General features: G+C 45.7%; 1 protein-coding gene across 4 annotated transcripts in view; it reads right to left on the bottom strand.

Moving 5' to 3' along the window:
* Positions 1–2,490: 2,490 nt before the first annotated feature.
* LOC118214492 (activin receptor type-1-like) overlaps positions 2,491–15,074 on the bottom strand; it is a 35,462-nt gene continuing 22,878 nt past the window's right edge. For 3 of the 4 annotated variants that reach the window (XM_035394485.1, XM_035394484.1, XM_035394482.1), the window contains exons 5-11: positions 13,913–14,118; positions 11,865–11,964; positions 9,996–10,142; positions 8,362–8,637; positions 6,256–6,453; positions 5,455–5,585; positions 2,491–3,631 (exon numbers count right to left, since the gene is read on the bottom strand). In XM_035394485.1, the coding sequence (XP_035250376.1) occupies positions 3,497–3,631; positions 5,455–5,585; positions 6,256–6,453; positions 8,362–8,637; positions 9,996–10,142; positions 11,865–11,964; positions 13,913–14,118 (1,193 nt within the window). In that variant the 3' untranslated portion in view covers positions 2,491–3,496. The remainder of the gene's footprint in view (positions 3,632–5,454; positions 5,586–6,255; positions 6,454–8,361; positions 8,638–9,995; positions 10,143–11,864; positions 11,965–13,912; positions 14,119–15,074) is intronic. The other variant, XM_035394483.1, reaches the window with a different exon arrangement.

Raw genomic sequence — 15,074 nt, forward strand, 5'->3', positions numbered from 1 at the left:
CTGGCCGTAGTTTCAGTCCCTGATATCCCAATCCCAAACCAACCCAACCGGCGCACCTCCCCCCTGCTAAACTCATTTAAATCATATTAGCCATCAAAATGTTTAGGAAAGCATAGGGTGTCCTTAATACATATAGAGGTGAGCATATTTGCTTTCTGAATGAAGAGAAATACTACTTTGCTTAAAGTTCAATTATGAGCACTGTCAGAGGGTGTTTTATTTTTGGTACATATTTTCTGTGGGTTGATATAGTGCTAGTGTAGTAGACCAAATTTCTACTTTTCTAGTTTTTTTTTTAATTCATTTTGTCAATGTACTTAAACCAATTGGTATAGTAGGCTATGGTACATTGGTAGAATTAAAAAAGATTTCTAGGTAATAGTAATAATTTATCTAGATGGTTTCTTTAAATAAAAAAAAAGACACCTTGAGGCAGAGATTTATGACAGCCAGACACCCACAACTCACCCTCTTGGAGTCCAGAAGGCATTCCATGAATATAAAACATTGCAGAGGCACTGCATTCACCTGGCAAGAACAGAGTTCAACAGCACAAGCAGAGCAATCTGAAGTCGTCAGAGCAACGGCAAGCCTTCGACATAACCAGGGAAAAACAAATTCATTGCATTTTCCTGCCGAGAACGCGGCCATTTCAATATGCAAACGGCTTACCGTGCTTCACATATTTTGTTGCATTACACTGTCAGGGAAATGCAAGAAAAGTTCCTTTGTGCCGTAAACAGCGGGGGATCAAGGTGGACACCTTTAGCGGAAAAATCTCGGCTGTGAAATTGGGCGATGTGTTCTGTACACGCACCAGTGGGCTCGTCTGGATGCGAGGCCTTAGTCTTTGACAAAGCCCAGACTCGGATGAATTGTTCACTCGTGGTTAGGCGTTTCCGTAGATTCCCCCTTAGGAGTGCTCCAGAGTTTGGATCTCATCGCCTTAAATTATCCGTGCATGGAAACGGTCCACATCATGATCCCCAGCAGTGTGGAACAGTTCCACGACTATTGCTGGGGACGGCTTACATTTTGAGAGGAATTACTATTATTGTGATAAGAACAATACGCTTGTAATAAGCATGCATATTTGCAGTGTTTGATGCACTGTATTACTTCACTAAAATAAAAAAAAAGTAAAAAAATGAATAATGTCATGAATCATTGGAGTAATCTGAGGAGCTAAAGACTCTGAACCAATCATAATATGGACCTCATGGTGACATTGAACTGAATTGTTCTGGCAGTAAGGCTATTTACAACCAGGAGACAGCCAACCAAGCTAGCTAGCTACATGCAACAAACAAGGTAGAAACAAAAGCCTCTTATGCGAGATAAAACTCCACTGTAGTTCGCACCAGAAGAGGTCCAGTGCGGATGGCTCTCGAGTGTCCTTGCGATGAACGCACTGCAACTGGGTGTGGCTCAGCGGCAACTGTCCCACAGCCCATTCTCTCTGCTTTCTCAAACCTTTAACCACCCGCAACTGTAAGGAACAGATCTGGCGCACAACGTTAACACACAACATTTTACACAGAGAAGACTGAAACTGGTTAGAGCAGAACTTTCAGGTGTTTTTGTATCGTGGAGAGAGAGAACAGTTCATACTTTTAAAATAATTTTTAAGCTTAATTTGAAATGCATAGATATTGAGCAATAAAAAGGTAATAAATGAAAGCTCTGGTGATTTCAGCGTTTGAAATGGAAATGTAAAGGCAACTGATACACTATATGACCAAAAGTATCAGGACACCCCCTGGTCTGGGGCTATTTTTCATAGTTAGGTCTAGGCCACATAGTTACACTGAAGGCAAATCTTAATGCTATAGCATACAGTCACATTCTAGATGATTCTGTGCTTCCCCAATACTTTGGGGAAAGCCCTTTCCTGTTTCAGCATGACGGTGCCCCCGGGCACACAGCAAGGTCCATATAGAAATTGTCTTGTCAAGAATGGTGTGAAAAAACTTGTCTGGCCTGCATAGAGCCCTGACCTCAACCCCATCCAACAATTTTGTGATCGACTGGAAAGCCAACCGCGAGCCAGGCCTTGTCACCCAATCAGTGCCCGTCCTCATTAATGTATTTCTGTCTGAATGGAAGCAAATCCCTGCAGCAATACACCAACATCTAGTATAAAGCCTTCCCAGAAGAGTGGAGGTTGTTATAGCAGCAAAGGGAGGACCAACCCCATATTAATGCCCATTACATTGGATGAGATATTGAATGTCAGGTGTCCACATACTTTTGTCCATGTAGTGCAATGACAAACAAGTGAAACTTGTGAACACACTGCTATATAGATATATTTTGATATTTGCAATTCCTTATTTTTTTAAAATCACTGTAGGTAAATACTTGGCAGTAGAGCCCATGAACTGATTTTCAAATTTTTAAAGAATAATTTACCAACACGTTGACTTCATGCAACAGAATACCAGTGTCACCACAATAAAAGAGACAAGGCAAATAAGCAGTCAACAGTTGTAGTGTTGCATTTTTCTATTTAAATGATAGAAATCACTACTTAATATAAAATATTGATTAAATCAAAATAATTTGACTTTACAATGCACATATTTTAGTAAGACAATAGAATTAATTCAATTAGCTGGACAGTTTTAACACCTCCACATTCAAAAAATATATTACAGAAATAACTGTCACGCCTGTAGGAAGTAGTAGTTTATCTTACTCTAAATGTTTGTTGTATGTATTTAGCATTTCTACTCAGCAAAGCTTCTGAAAAAAAGAACAATAAACAGATGCATAATGCAAAAAGTGAATGGTGAAATACAAAACTGCAATAGGGTACACTGGACAACATTTTAACAAGGAGAGAGCGTAGAACCAACTGCAACACAGCTTTACAACTCAGTGTGTTAAATAAATTACTGGTTTAAAAAAAAAAAAAACTAAGGTAACATTTCCAATAACACCGTAGCCTCCAGTGCAACAGATGCAGCTAAAACATAACCAAACATTTGTTCTTTTTGCTCGATGTTAAGATTATAGTGTTAGAACGGATACAAAACAAATCCATTTTTGGCAAGTCTTTTTCTTTTCTGTATGCCTCAGTAACAGTGCAAGTTAGGAATGCGAAGATTGCCAGAGCAATTAAAGAAAAACAAAAACAGATACTGGGTGTGTACTGGATAAATGAAATATTTTAAGAAAGATCTCAAACTGATGCTGGGTTAAAGAGAATTTGCAGCCCTAAAAGCAGTATCCTACAATGCCCAGGTGAAAGTTCTTCCTTGAAGGGTGACCATTAGTAAAATTCCTATATATTTAAAAGGATTGTCGCTTAAGGTCCCAGACAACTGACGGTCTTATATTTCCTCTAAGCCATCTTTGGATGCCAAAATGTGTCCCCCACCAGGCTTTCGAAATAAATAGTATGTGCAACTATAAGAGCACTGCGCCCGTCCAGCCTTGGCAGCACGCTGCTGGACGCGCAAACCTTCTTCCAGCCTCCCTCTTTGGAAGATGCTCAACAGTCTGCTTTGATTTTGTCCAGAGAGTTGTCGATTTTGGTCAGCGTCTTTCTGATGCGTAAAGCGGTGAGCCTGGCGGACGGGTTCTGGTACCAGCACTCCTTCATTAGTTTGGCGATCGACGTCAGAGTCTGAAAGGGAAGGGGGGGAGGGGGGAGGAAGCACTGTTCAACACAAGTAGGGTATTTGCATAGCACTGATCCCTGCTACCAGAAAAGTTTCACGCCGTTAAGCACAGATTATGTTTTCCTGGATCTTCCAGAACCACCACTCTATATTGTAATTATAGTTTTCTTTAAAACAGAAAGCAAAGATTCAACAAACACCTCTAGGTTTTTGTTGTTGTTGTGCTGGACAAGTAATCTTGTGTTATTAGGACAAATCTGAATCAATTATGAACCAACCATGCACCGTTTAAGGTTGTCATCATAAAGTGAAATTCCTTATGTGAGCACACAACAACAAAACCTGGGGTCCAGCCAGTACTCAATCGGCGGTGGACAAATTGATTGTCAATTCCTGCTTTCTAGCTCCAGGCAACTAAAGTTTAACAGCTGGTTGCCCGGTGGGCAAAAAGCAAAAGTGGGCTTTTCCTCTTTTTCTTCTGAGCCATCTGCACCTGCAAAACCGGTCGAAGATACTTGTTATTCAATCTCTGAATTTTTATTTGTAAAAGATGGATTCCGAAGTTTTTCATTGGCTGCCCCCTCTCCTCATCTGCAATCGCGCACCAACAGTACTGAGGAGAACTTCTCAAGCACCTCAACGGTGCTCCAACACGTGGCAGAGCTTGATCAAGACATCAAAGGATTAACTTTAAGGACATCAATGTATTAAGTACGTAAGTATCTGTAAGTATCGTGTAAGTATCTTGTGGCATATGTTTAAAAAGGGAGATACTAAGCTTTTATAGTAACAGTTTGTTAAATTAGCCATGTACTTGATGCTAACGTGTTTTGCAGATAATATGGGCAGCTAGCTAAGGCCGCCTGTTGGCCTGGCCACGTTTTGAGATGAAAAGTAAATTGAAAAATTCTTAAACCAATGGAAATTTTGGCCAAGAGAAGAAAGTCCGCTGCAGAAAATTTGTTGTGTAAATATTTGTCATCTAAAAATCCTCTTGAATTATTAATTATTTGCAAAACAAACTGCAGTAACAAGTTTCCTGTTCAAGTTGTGTTTCTATTTGACTGTTTTCATGCTAGTACTTTGGAATAGTGCTCAGGAATTTTCCAAGTATACAAAAAATAATAATAATAATAATAAAATAATAACTGGACAGCCAAAGGGTAAACCTGAGTGACCAGATTTGGGATATTAGTGGCCCAGTGGACAGCTAAAAGAATTTAAGATTTGTCCACCGCTGTGAATAACTCAATAAGCCATATGGATTGGTGGCATGGCGGCATCAACACCTCACCGAAAATAGAGCAAATTAGAACTATTAATAGATTATTTATGTTAAATGGTAAACGGACTGCATTTATATAGTGCTTTTATCCAAAGCGCTTTACAATTGATGCCTCTCATTCACCAGAGCAGTTAGGGATTAGGTGTCTTGCTCAAGGACACTTCGACACGCCCAGGGCGGGGTTTGAACCAGCAACCCTCCGACTGCCAAACAATCGGTCTTACCTCCTGAGCTATGTTGCCCCTATGTTCCGTCGTTACAGTTCTCAGTCAGAATGCATTTTCAGTCCTACAAATGAGAACAAAACTCGGCCCCCTCTCCAGATTAATCAACAGCTTAACTTTTCTGGCCGCCCATCTACACAAATCTCAACCATTTAAGCTCACGCTGAGCAAACACACGCGCATAGGTCTAACTTTGATAAAACTTTGGATCCGTACAGCTTGCAGGGCAGTTGTACACCCTGTAGTCTTTTGCGGAGCGCACTGCACACTGAGCGCGTGCGGGAACTCCCAGTGCTCTGGGGAGGGGTCATGCGCTCACCGCGTCTGAGAACCATCTGTTCGGGATAACGGGCCTCTGCTGGTCAGTACAGACGACCTTCCTCATGTCCTCGAAGCTGGGGTCACTGGGCACCGCGTCATGGAAGGGGGGCTTGTAGTCCTCTACAATGCCTGCGCAAGGGACGAAGCAAAAACATTCGGAAAAAAAATTACAATTAAACAGTTTGCCGATATCTCTCGTGCGGATTTAACATGAGCGTGTGTTCCTGACTGACGACGCTCAGAACGTCAAAAGCCGGTTGATGTGATGAATCACGCCTGATCAGTCCTAAGTGGCCTCCGTTTTCACAGAGATAAACAAGGTATTTGAAAACATTAACCTAATGAAACCATTGCCTCAAGTCCGCCACCGGTAGCTCCTTCAACGGGAGGTTAATTAACAGTACAGCGAGTGAGGAAAAATATATTCCGATTGAAAACAACAACAGATCAATTAGCCCCTGGCATCCAGAAGAGCGTGTCCACATTTTTAATACTCCTACAAAAACACGCTGTGGTAGTTTGCTCACCCCCACCACAAATACTGGGCAAACAGCATAAGAGAAATTTGATAAACCAACAGAAAGTTCTATTGCATGGCTAAAATAAAACAGGTCAGTGTACTAAAATCATGTGTATATAAATGAGAAAAATGTAAAAAAAAAAAAAAAAAGTATTTTAAAAAAATAATAAAAAAGCTTGTACAAACGTTTTTCTCTCTCATAATTTCTGCATGCATCTGCATGTCATGGGGGACGGCGGTTGGCGGATTACAGACGGGACGGGCGACGCCCACACTGACCGTTGCTGACGGTCCTCCGGGCGATCTCCCACAGGACCAGCCCAAAGGCCCAGATGTCCACCCTCTTGAAGGACTCAAAGCATTCCATCTGGATGCTGTCGTCCAGGACCTCCGGGGCCATGTACCTCTTGGTGCCAACTTTTGGGTTGTTCCCCACGTCCAACTCGTTGGTGTCTTGGAAATGCATCACAGCCAGACCTAGGATGAAGAGAAAGCGAAATTTTAAAAAATAGGGGAAAGGGACAACAACAAGGACAAAAGCCTGCCCAGGGACAACAGATGGAAATTAGCGATCTAGCTAAATCTGGCACATTTACATCACATAATAGTGATGTTGATCAATGTGTATTGTCCCTGTCAAATAAATATATAAATAAACAAATAAATAAATAAAACAAAAGGTGTGTAATTCAGGGAAAATACTGAAGCTATAAGCAGTCTCCTAAACAGAATTGAATCTAGCAAAGCTATTTCATCACTTTATTATTTTATTTTTAATTTTTTATTAAACATTTAAATGACTTGCTGTCACAGGAATAACAAATCTATCAAAATGCCAATAAAGGATTAGTGAAACTGTTGTTCCTTCTACTAAACAATGAACTGCTGGGCCACCATTAACTGTAAAACATCTTGAGCAACGTCTGCCCTTTTACCTCTATGGAACTGACAAAGCTACATTGTGAAAGGCAACGAACATCCCAAAGGTTTGAAAAGAAACAGGAGGATTTCATTACAGCAACAAATCAGGAACAGTTTAAAGGGAGAACAAATACAGCAAAATTCTATTTTTCCCCGTTTTATTGATGCTGAGATCATTACACAAATTCTATGCCCTTGCGTATGTAAACACAGTGAATCAACAACTACAAAAATAGATGAATAAAAATATATATAAAATCACAAAGATTGAATAATTATTGTTCCGCTTTACATAAACGCTTCTCGGAATAAAAGCAGGCCACGTGTTGATCATTTAGCTGGTTTCTGTACGATTCTGAAAATTAGCTAATTAGGGAATGCTTTTACAGCTACCTTTCGTTCGGTTAGACCTGGAAGTGACCGTAAAGGTTGAACGCAGACCGAAACAGCACACTTTGTTTGTTTGCATCGACGCGGCCCTCCGTTCGGGCAGTTTAAGAGCTGAGTGCTCCTTAATGGCTTTTTGGTTAATGTCAAATTTTTTTGGTTAATGACTGCCACCGGCAGTTTCCCTTCAATAATGAATCACCAGTGCTCGGAGAACGAGAAACGGCAATATTCTGAGTGGTAGGAGACCGCTGCATCTCAATTCTGAGTGCCTCTTGACATCAGGGAAGTGCAGGACCGCTTGGCTGTTGCCTGCGTGCGCCCGGTTCAAGTCCATCCATAATTCTATATCGCTACATCCGAAAACAAAGACAAACAATTAACTGCGCGACTGGACGCGTGCAACAAAAACGACAAATTGATTTCGACGACAGGAGTATGCACATGCTATAACAAAGTGAGCAGTTTCCTATTCGTAAACGTTAGCCTTTAAGTTTGAGCAGTATTTAATCCGACTAGCGCTACAAGTAGACTGCTGGAAACCTTTTCCCGTGAACGGACAACTAAACCAGTCGATTGAGGGCCACTAGTTTGCTTCTGGAGTGGCAGTTAAAAGATTAAGGACATTTAAATAAAGTAATGCATGTATCTAGTGAGAATCTATAGTGGAAACCTAGTGATCGCAACTCAACCTAGTGACCGCAAGGCCAACTTGACCCCCGTACAGAATGCGCAACCCATACACCCAGAATTAAAGAATAATATACATATATATATATAATTATATATAATATACAATATACACAAGTATTTACTAATATCAGGCCACCAAACAGACCAATTACAAATACACTGAAAGTAATTACTGCATAGCCATGGATAGGTGAATCCCATTTTCAACTCTAAAGACTTTATAGAAACCAGAGCATGCGCGCCATACTGAACCATGGCCGTCGTTTGAAACGTGCGCCTCTGTAGCCAATGAGACGCACATGCACACGTTCCCGCGAGGCTAACGCATGCTAACGGGCGCCTGGCGCGCAGACGAGCCCAGCCTGCGGTCCCCGAGGAACGTACCCAGATCGGCGATGCAGCACTGGCCGTTCTTGCTGACCAGCACGTTCTTGCTCTTGAGGTCGCGGTGGGCGATGGCGGGCTTGCCCTGCGTGCCGAAGATCTCCACGTGCAGGTGGGCCAGGCCGCTGGCGATGGACAGCGCCATGCGGAGGCAGCCGGCCGCGTCCAGCGTGCTCTGCTGCAGGTAGTCGTACAGGGAGCCCATCTCGTGGAAGTGCGTGATCAGCCACAGCTGCGTGCTCGAGTTCCGCGACGTCATGTCCGAGGCGATGAAACCTGAAAAACGAACCTCGCCCTTCAGACCGCGGCCAAATAAGGGGAACAGTACCTCTCTCATGTAAGGGATGTCTTCAACCTAATCTACTGGATGCCAATGTCACACGTGCGCAAAACAAAAGTACATTACTGATCTGGATAACACTGTCTCAGATACCAGGCTAACTGCTCAGCGCTAGTTCAGGGTAAGATTTTCTCCTGATTTCTGAACAGAATAGATAGTATGAGCCCAACTACGCAGGCGTCGGCCCTCTACTCAACGTGTAGCGCGGGCTCAACTCACAGTGACATAACTGCGCGACGCGCGGCGTTATCAGGTCTCGCGTTTGGCCGCGGCACGAGCGCAAAGTGCTCTTCGGAAAACACGCCGGAAAATTCCGTCCGCGCACGGAACGTTCCGGTGCCGCTGTCCCGCTCGCGCGCCGATAAAAAAAACATCCCGATAACTGACTGACACTCAGCTTATAACTTTAATGTCACTCCCCCCCCCCCCCCCCCCCCCCCCCCCCCCCCCCGGCACAAAAAAGAAGCTTTCTGCAGTGACGAGGCTGCACAATAATCACGCAGAGGCAAGAAAGCATAAATCCAAAGCCGTTACACCTCGCCATCCAAGTTTGAGCAAATTCACTTCTGGATGGCAAAGAACGCGCGCGGCTGCGTCGCGGCGATAACGATGTCAGATCACTCTTCCCCCGCGTGACCAGGTGCCCGTCCTCGCGGTAAGTACCGAAGCCTGAGCTTTCAGCCTGGATCAGACCCGTTCTTCAGACGGGTCCTGTCTCTCAGTGCCTTCGTACCGCCCGGTCGATGCCAAGGCGGGCTTTGCCGACCGCAGACCATGGCACGGTAGCCGGGGGAAACGCGTAACGACCACAGAGTAACGATGTTTGAGATATGCCGTAATTCTCCCGCGTGAACACCGACTATTTTCCCCATTTCAAAAATATTTCACTAATATATGCGCGGATGACGTCACCGCTATGAAAGCAAAGCGGACTGTGCTGCAGGGAAGGGGACATTCAATAACAGAGCTCCTGCACTTGCAATACTCATAACGTGGTAAATGTATGTCACTGTGTTTCGTGTTACGTAGAAGCACCACACTCCTGAATGACAACTGTGCAGCATTTATTGCTGCCCTTTTCATTTTGATAGCCTAGCACCTTTAGCATTTGTACGTGCGCGTACTACTTTGCGAAAAGAGGATCATCAGAATGTATTTATGTTGGAAACGTGTGCGGGGAAGGCAGTACTATCAAATTTTAATAAAAAAGTTAAATAATAATTAAGTAAAGATAAAAGTGCAGCATCCTTCCTTTAACTGCGTGCATGAGGGCCTGCCGCCGGTGTGAACGTACCCAGGATGTTCTTGTGTCGGAGGAGCACGGTGTTGTAGATTTCCGTCTCCCGGAACCACGACTTCTCGTCCCTGGAGGAGAAGATTTTGACGGCCACGTTCTCCCCCTGCCACTGCCCCCTCCACACCTCTCCGTAGCGCCCCTTTCCTGCAGGAGGGACGAGAGCGGGGGGGACGGGTGAATTTACAGGACTGTTCAAATGTCTTCGAACGAGATGGTGAGAATGAATCTATGTCTTAAATGAGGTAGCCCTGTAACTCAAAATTATATGAAAACAGAAGAGCACATTTCAGCTTTCGAAGCTAGTTCAAAGTAACAGGTCATTCCTTTTAGTTGAGCAAGCACGTTTTATTATTCAGTGTCATGGATATGGAAGGCCTAGAATAGGGCTACTCAGCTATATTCACTGGTACATTAGCCGTAGACATAGACCTTTTATCAGTGAGTAAGAAGCATCATTCAGACTCATCCACGGCTGCTTCTGCAGTGTCAGCATGCCACCACCGAGTGACAGAATAACAGGCCACAGCTCTGCACATTTTAAGACGACGGCCACTTCATTTCACTTTCATTCACATACTGCTTTATAAGCACAGGAAAAATGTTTGGCTTATATGCAGTTCTTTTTTTTTTTTTAAATACGAAGTTGAAGAGCTGTGGTCTAGGTCACACTGACACTATACTGGCCATAAACAGGGGGGATCTTGTTTTTGTGAACCATCCGAAGCGGTTAACCTTTCCCCTCATTCGCCATGACCCAATGAGCCAGAAACAGAGGAGACCACCCGGCGGATACCTAGAAAACCGGCAGCTGGGCTCCACGCGGTGCCTGTGGACTTGGCCCCTGTCCACTTGGGGCCCGTTGCGACACTTGAGATGGGGGTCTGAGCTGGCTGAGGAAACCAGGGGCGACGGCTACGCGTGTCGCAACGCACCCTCAACCCTGGCCCGAATGGGGCTCCTTTAGGACGATGTGCGTTTATACACACACAAACACGCGTGCACACACGCGCACACACACGCACACACACACACACACACATAAACACGCATTCACACATGCGTACACACGCACACACACACACACACACACACACACACACACACACACACATAAACACGCATTCACACATGCGTACACACGCGCACACACGCACAAACACATAAACACACACACAAACACGCGTACACACATGCATACACACGCGCACACATGCGCATACCCACACACACACACACAAACACGCGTACACACATGCGTACACACGCGCACACACACACAAACACGCGTACACGCATGCGTACACACGCGCGCACACACACACACACACAAACATGCGTACACACACACACACATGCGCATACCCACACACACACACACACACACACACACATACATACACAAATACGCGTACACACATGCGTACACACGCGCGCACACACACACACACACATAAACACACACACAAACACGCGTACACACATGCATACACACACATACACACACACACACAAATGCGCACGGACACACATTTGCACGCACGCACACGGGTACATGCAAAACATGATATCAGAAACATTAAGAGAGGTTAAAGGGTTGGGTTAAAACAAGAAGTCAGGTTGAAGCCTGAAGAGAGATCTAAGAAGTTTTCAGCTGTACAGCTTCACGAATACCCCCTGCTTTCATATTTAACAGGACATGCGTCACTTCTGACGACCGACGTTGACGTGAGCGCGCTCTCTGCTTATTCATCCCCAGTTCATGTTCACTTCCAGTCTCAACGCAGAGCTCCTTACAAAACCCTTAATCTCCCGGCTGCCTTCTGACAGGGTTTACCCGGGAGGAGAGTGATCTCATTGGACACTGACCCACGCACTCGTTGAGCGTGATCTGCCGCGCCACCGTCCGCTGCACCAGGAAGGGGAGCCCCGAGCCGCTTCCTGAAGTGCACGTGTGGTCCAGCAGGTCCTGCGGGAGGCGGGGAGAGGAGAAGAAGCAGTGAGTCGGCCAATCGCGCGACGGGGGGGGGCGGGGCTAAGACGCCGCGACGGGCGGCTCTTTTAGCCAGTCGCGCGTTCGGGAGGGTGGGTCGCGGCGCTATTCCTGACCCTTTCCCTTAGCGTGCGAGGACCTCCCCCCCCCCCCCCCTCCTCGGGCCGCCCGCTCAGACGTAAAAGCAGAGCCTTAAACGGGTGAAAAAAGTGGCGGGACGTCACCACAAGCGCGTCTGCCGCTCCTGATTAGCGGGCCAAGCGGAAAGAGCTGATCTAATCCCAGCCCCAGACTCCAAAAAGGCTCAGCGCTAAGCTTTTTATTTTTATCTCCCCGGCCAGGAATCCGATCCAGGGGGCCCTGCGAGACGCCGCTGCCGACACAAGAGGGCGCTGTTTAGCAACTCCAGAGAGGAAACGGAACAGTGCGGTTTGCCAAAAAAAAAAAAAAGGAGGGGGAAAAAAACAACAATAAAAAAAAAGACACAGCACGCAGATGATGCGGCGTTATTATGTATGTTCAGTACACGGTCCGGCCGCGGAGAGGGTGAGCGCGTTACGGATTTAAAACTCCGCGTCCGAGACCGTGGCGGAGCCGGGCTGTGCTAAGAGGGGGGAGCGGGTTCCGTGCCAAAATTAAATCAGGTCACTGCAGCAGCCATCGGTCGGGTCATTGGTCTAGACAGCGGGGCGAAGGAGCCGCGCGGCACGGAGACAGCCAATGAGGAGGAGGCTGCCGTGCGTCTGCCTTTTCTGAAAGTCGCTCGCGGTCGCGGCTGCTCCTAATAGCTCATCTTGGGGAACGGCCAAAACGCTTTTAAATTATTTTGGTGAAAACGTTAGGCGGGGGCCGCTCCACCGTTCGGCTGCCGAGCGCTGCGGTGCATTTTTAAAACTGGCACGAGAAGTTCCAACCTCATCAATTCTCACAAAAAAAATAATAAAAGTGAAATTCTACAGAGCAGTCATACATTAAAACAGACTCTCTGGTATTTAAAAGCTGAATACTTCAAGGGAGCATACTTCATGAAATGAATAAAGCAAACAACAACAAACACGGAACAGTTATGGTTAGGTCTGCAGTCCTCTCATTTGACTTGCTAATGTTCCGATAACGAAAGGGCTCACTTGGTCTGAAATGAAAATCGGCGGTTGATCATATACAGGCCTTACTTGGAACATTCAGCTTCTAACACAGCACTACTGTAAGAGCTGAGCTGTTAACACAGTGCTACTGTAAGAGCTGAGCTGTTAACACAGCACTACTGTAAGTACTGAGCTGTTAACACAGTGCTACTGTAAGAGCTGAGCTGTTAACACAGTGCTACTGTAAGAGCTGAGCTGTTAACACAGCACTACTGTAAGAGCTGAGCTGTTAACACAGCACTACTGTAAGTACTGAGCTGTGAACACAGCACTACTGTAAGAGCTGAGCTGTTAACACAGCACTACTGTAAGAGCTGAGCTGTTAACACAGCGCTACTGTAAGTACTGAGCTGTTAACACAGCGCTACTGTAAGAGCTGAGCTGTTAACACAGCACTACTGTAAGAGCTGAGCTGCTAACACAGCGCTACTGTAAGTACTGAGCTGTTAACACAGCGCTACTGTAAGAGCTGAGCTGTTAACACAGCGCTACTGTAAGAGCTGAGCTGTGAACACAGCACTACTGTAAGTACTGAGCTGTTAACACAGCACTACTGTAAGAGCTGAGCTGTTAACACAGCGCTACTGTAAGAGCTGAGCTGTTAACACAGCACTACTGTAAGAGCTGAGCTGTTAACACAGCACTACTGTAAGAGCTGAGCTGTTAACACAGCACTACTGTAAGAGCTGAGCTGTTAACACAGCACTACTGTAAGAGCTGAGATGCCGCTCCTTCCCTAGCGAGAGACAACATCCGTTTATCATTGCCAAACTGCTCACCGCCAGCGTGCTGTCCCCGACGTTGGACGCGATGAGGCCGTCGATGGTGCCGTACTCGGCGTCCCGCGCGGTCAGCCTCTCCATCTTGTTCTGGTGGATCCGCCGGAACGCCAGGATGGCGATGCCCGACAGGACGACGAGGACGATGACGGGGGCGACGATGACCACGGCCAGGGTGATCACGCTGTAACTCTGCCCGTCGCCTGCTGACCACCGAAAAAAAATAAAAATGAGTGGGCCAATCAAACAGCCTTTTATTGCGGGGTGTTCACACAACGCATGCAGACAATGGCAGACACAGCGCACTATCGATTGGAAGCTGGGACGGAATCCCTGCAGCCGAATGGCAAAAGTCGGGTACTTGAGGTGAGCGTGGGGTAGAAGACGGAGGAGACTTCTTTGATTGTAAACACAGCACCACAGCAAGGATAAAAAATCCTGCGTAGTATGCCTTTAAGAGCCTTGGACGGGACAGAGGAGGAGATGGACCGTGACGACATTAGAACATCCGCTTCCTGGCTTTGTGCCGCTAGCATCCGGGGCTCTGCACCACCGCCTGGCTCTTCAGAGGGAACAGCCCCCCCCCCACCCCACCCACAATACCAGGCCCGGCGAGCCAGCGCTCATTTCACCAAACCTGCCGATCCACTCCGGATTTCCATCCCAGCTTCCGCTCTCTAGCATTTCGTTTGCCCGAGCATTTATTTAATCTGACATTTTGATAGTCCCAAGTTACAGCCGCAGGCTGCTGATGTATCCCTGGCGTAAATGTTGTTACTGTGATCTGATCATTGGTACACTGAAAAAAAAGCCTGTCTGAACAAGTGTTTTACAACAACTTAAAATCTGATTTATTTTCCTCAATTGGAAAATATTAGTTCATTTTTTGCTTGACAGGAGAAATAGTCTTACCTCACTGGCAAATCTTGAAATGAATCAAACTGTCTCACCTCATTAGCAATCTTTTTATCTTATTTAGCAAGAAAGTAACAGAAATAAAAATTTAAAGATTAAACATGAGACTGAAATGCTAATCAAGATCGACTAATTTTTGAATTTTTGCAGTGTATGAATAGCGTTTTAGGGAATTACACCAGAAGAACCGACTGTACCAAAAAACCAGCACACACACACCCACACACACACACTGCCCCCCTCAGGC

This window comes from Anguilla anguilla, chromosome 15 (assembly GCF_013347855.1).
Source record: "Anguilla anguilla isolate fAngAng1 chromosome 15, fAngAng1.pri, whole genome shotgun sequence".
NCBI classification, from domain to species: Eukaryota; Metazoa; Chordata; class Actinopteri; order Anguilliformes; family Anguillidae; genus Anguilla; species Anguilla anguilla.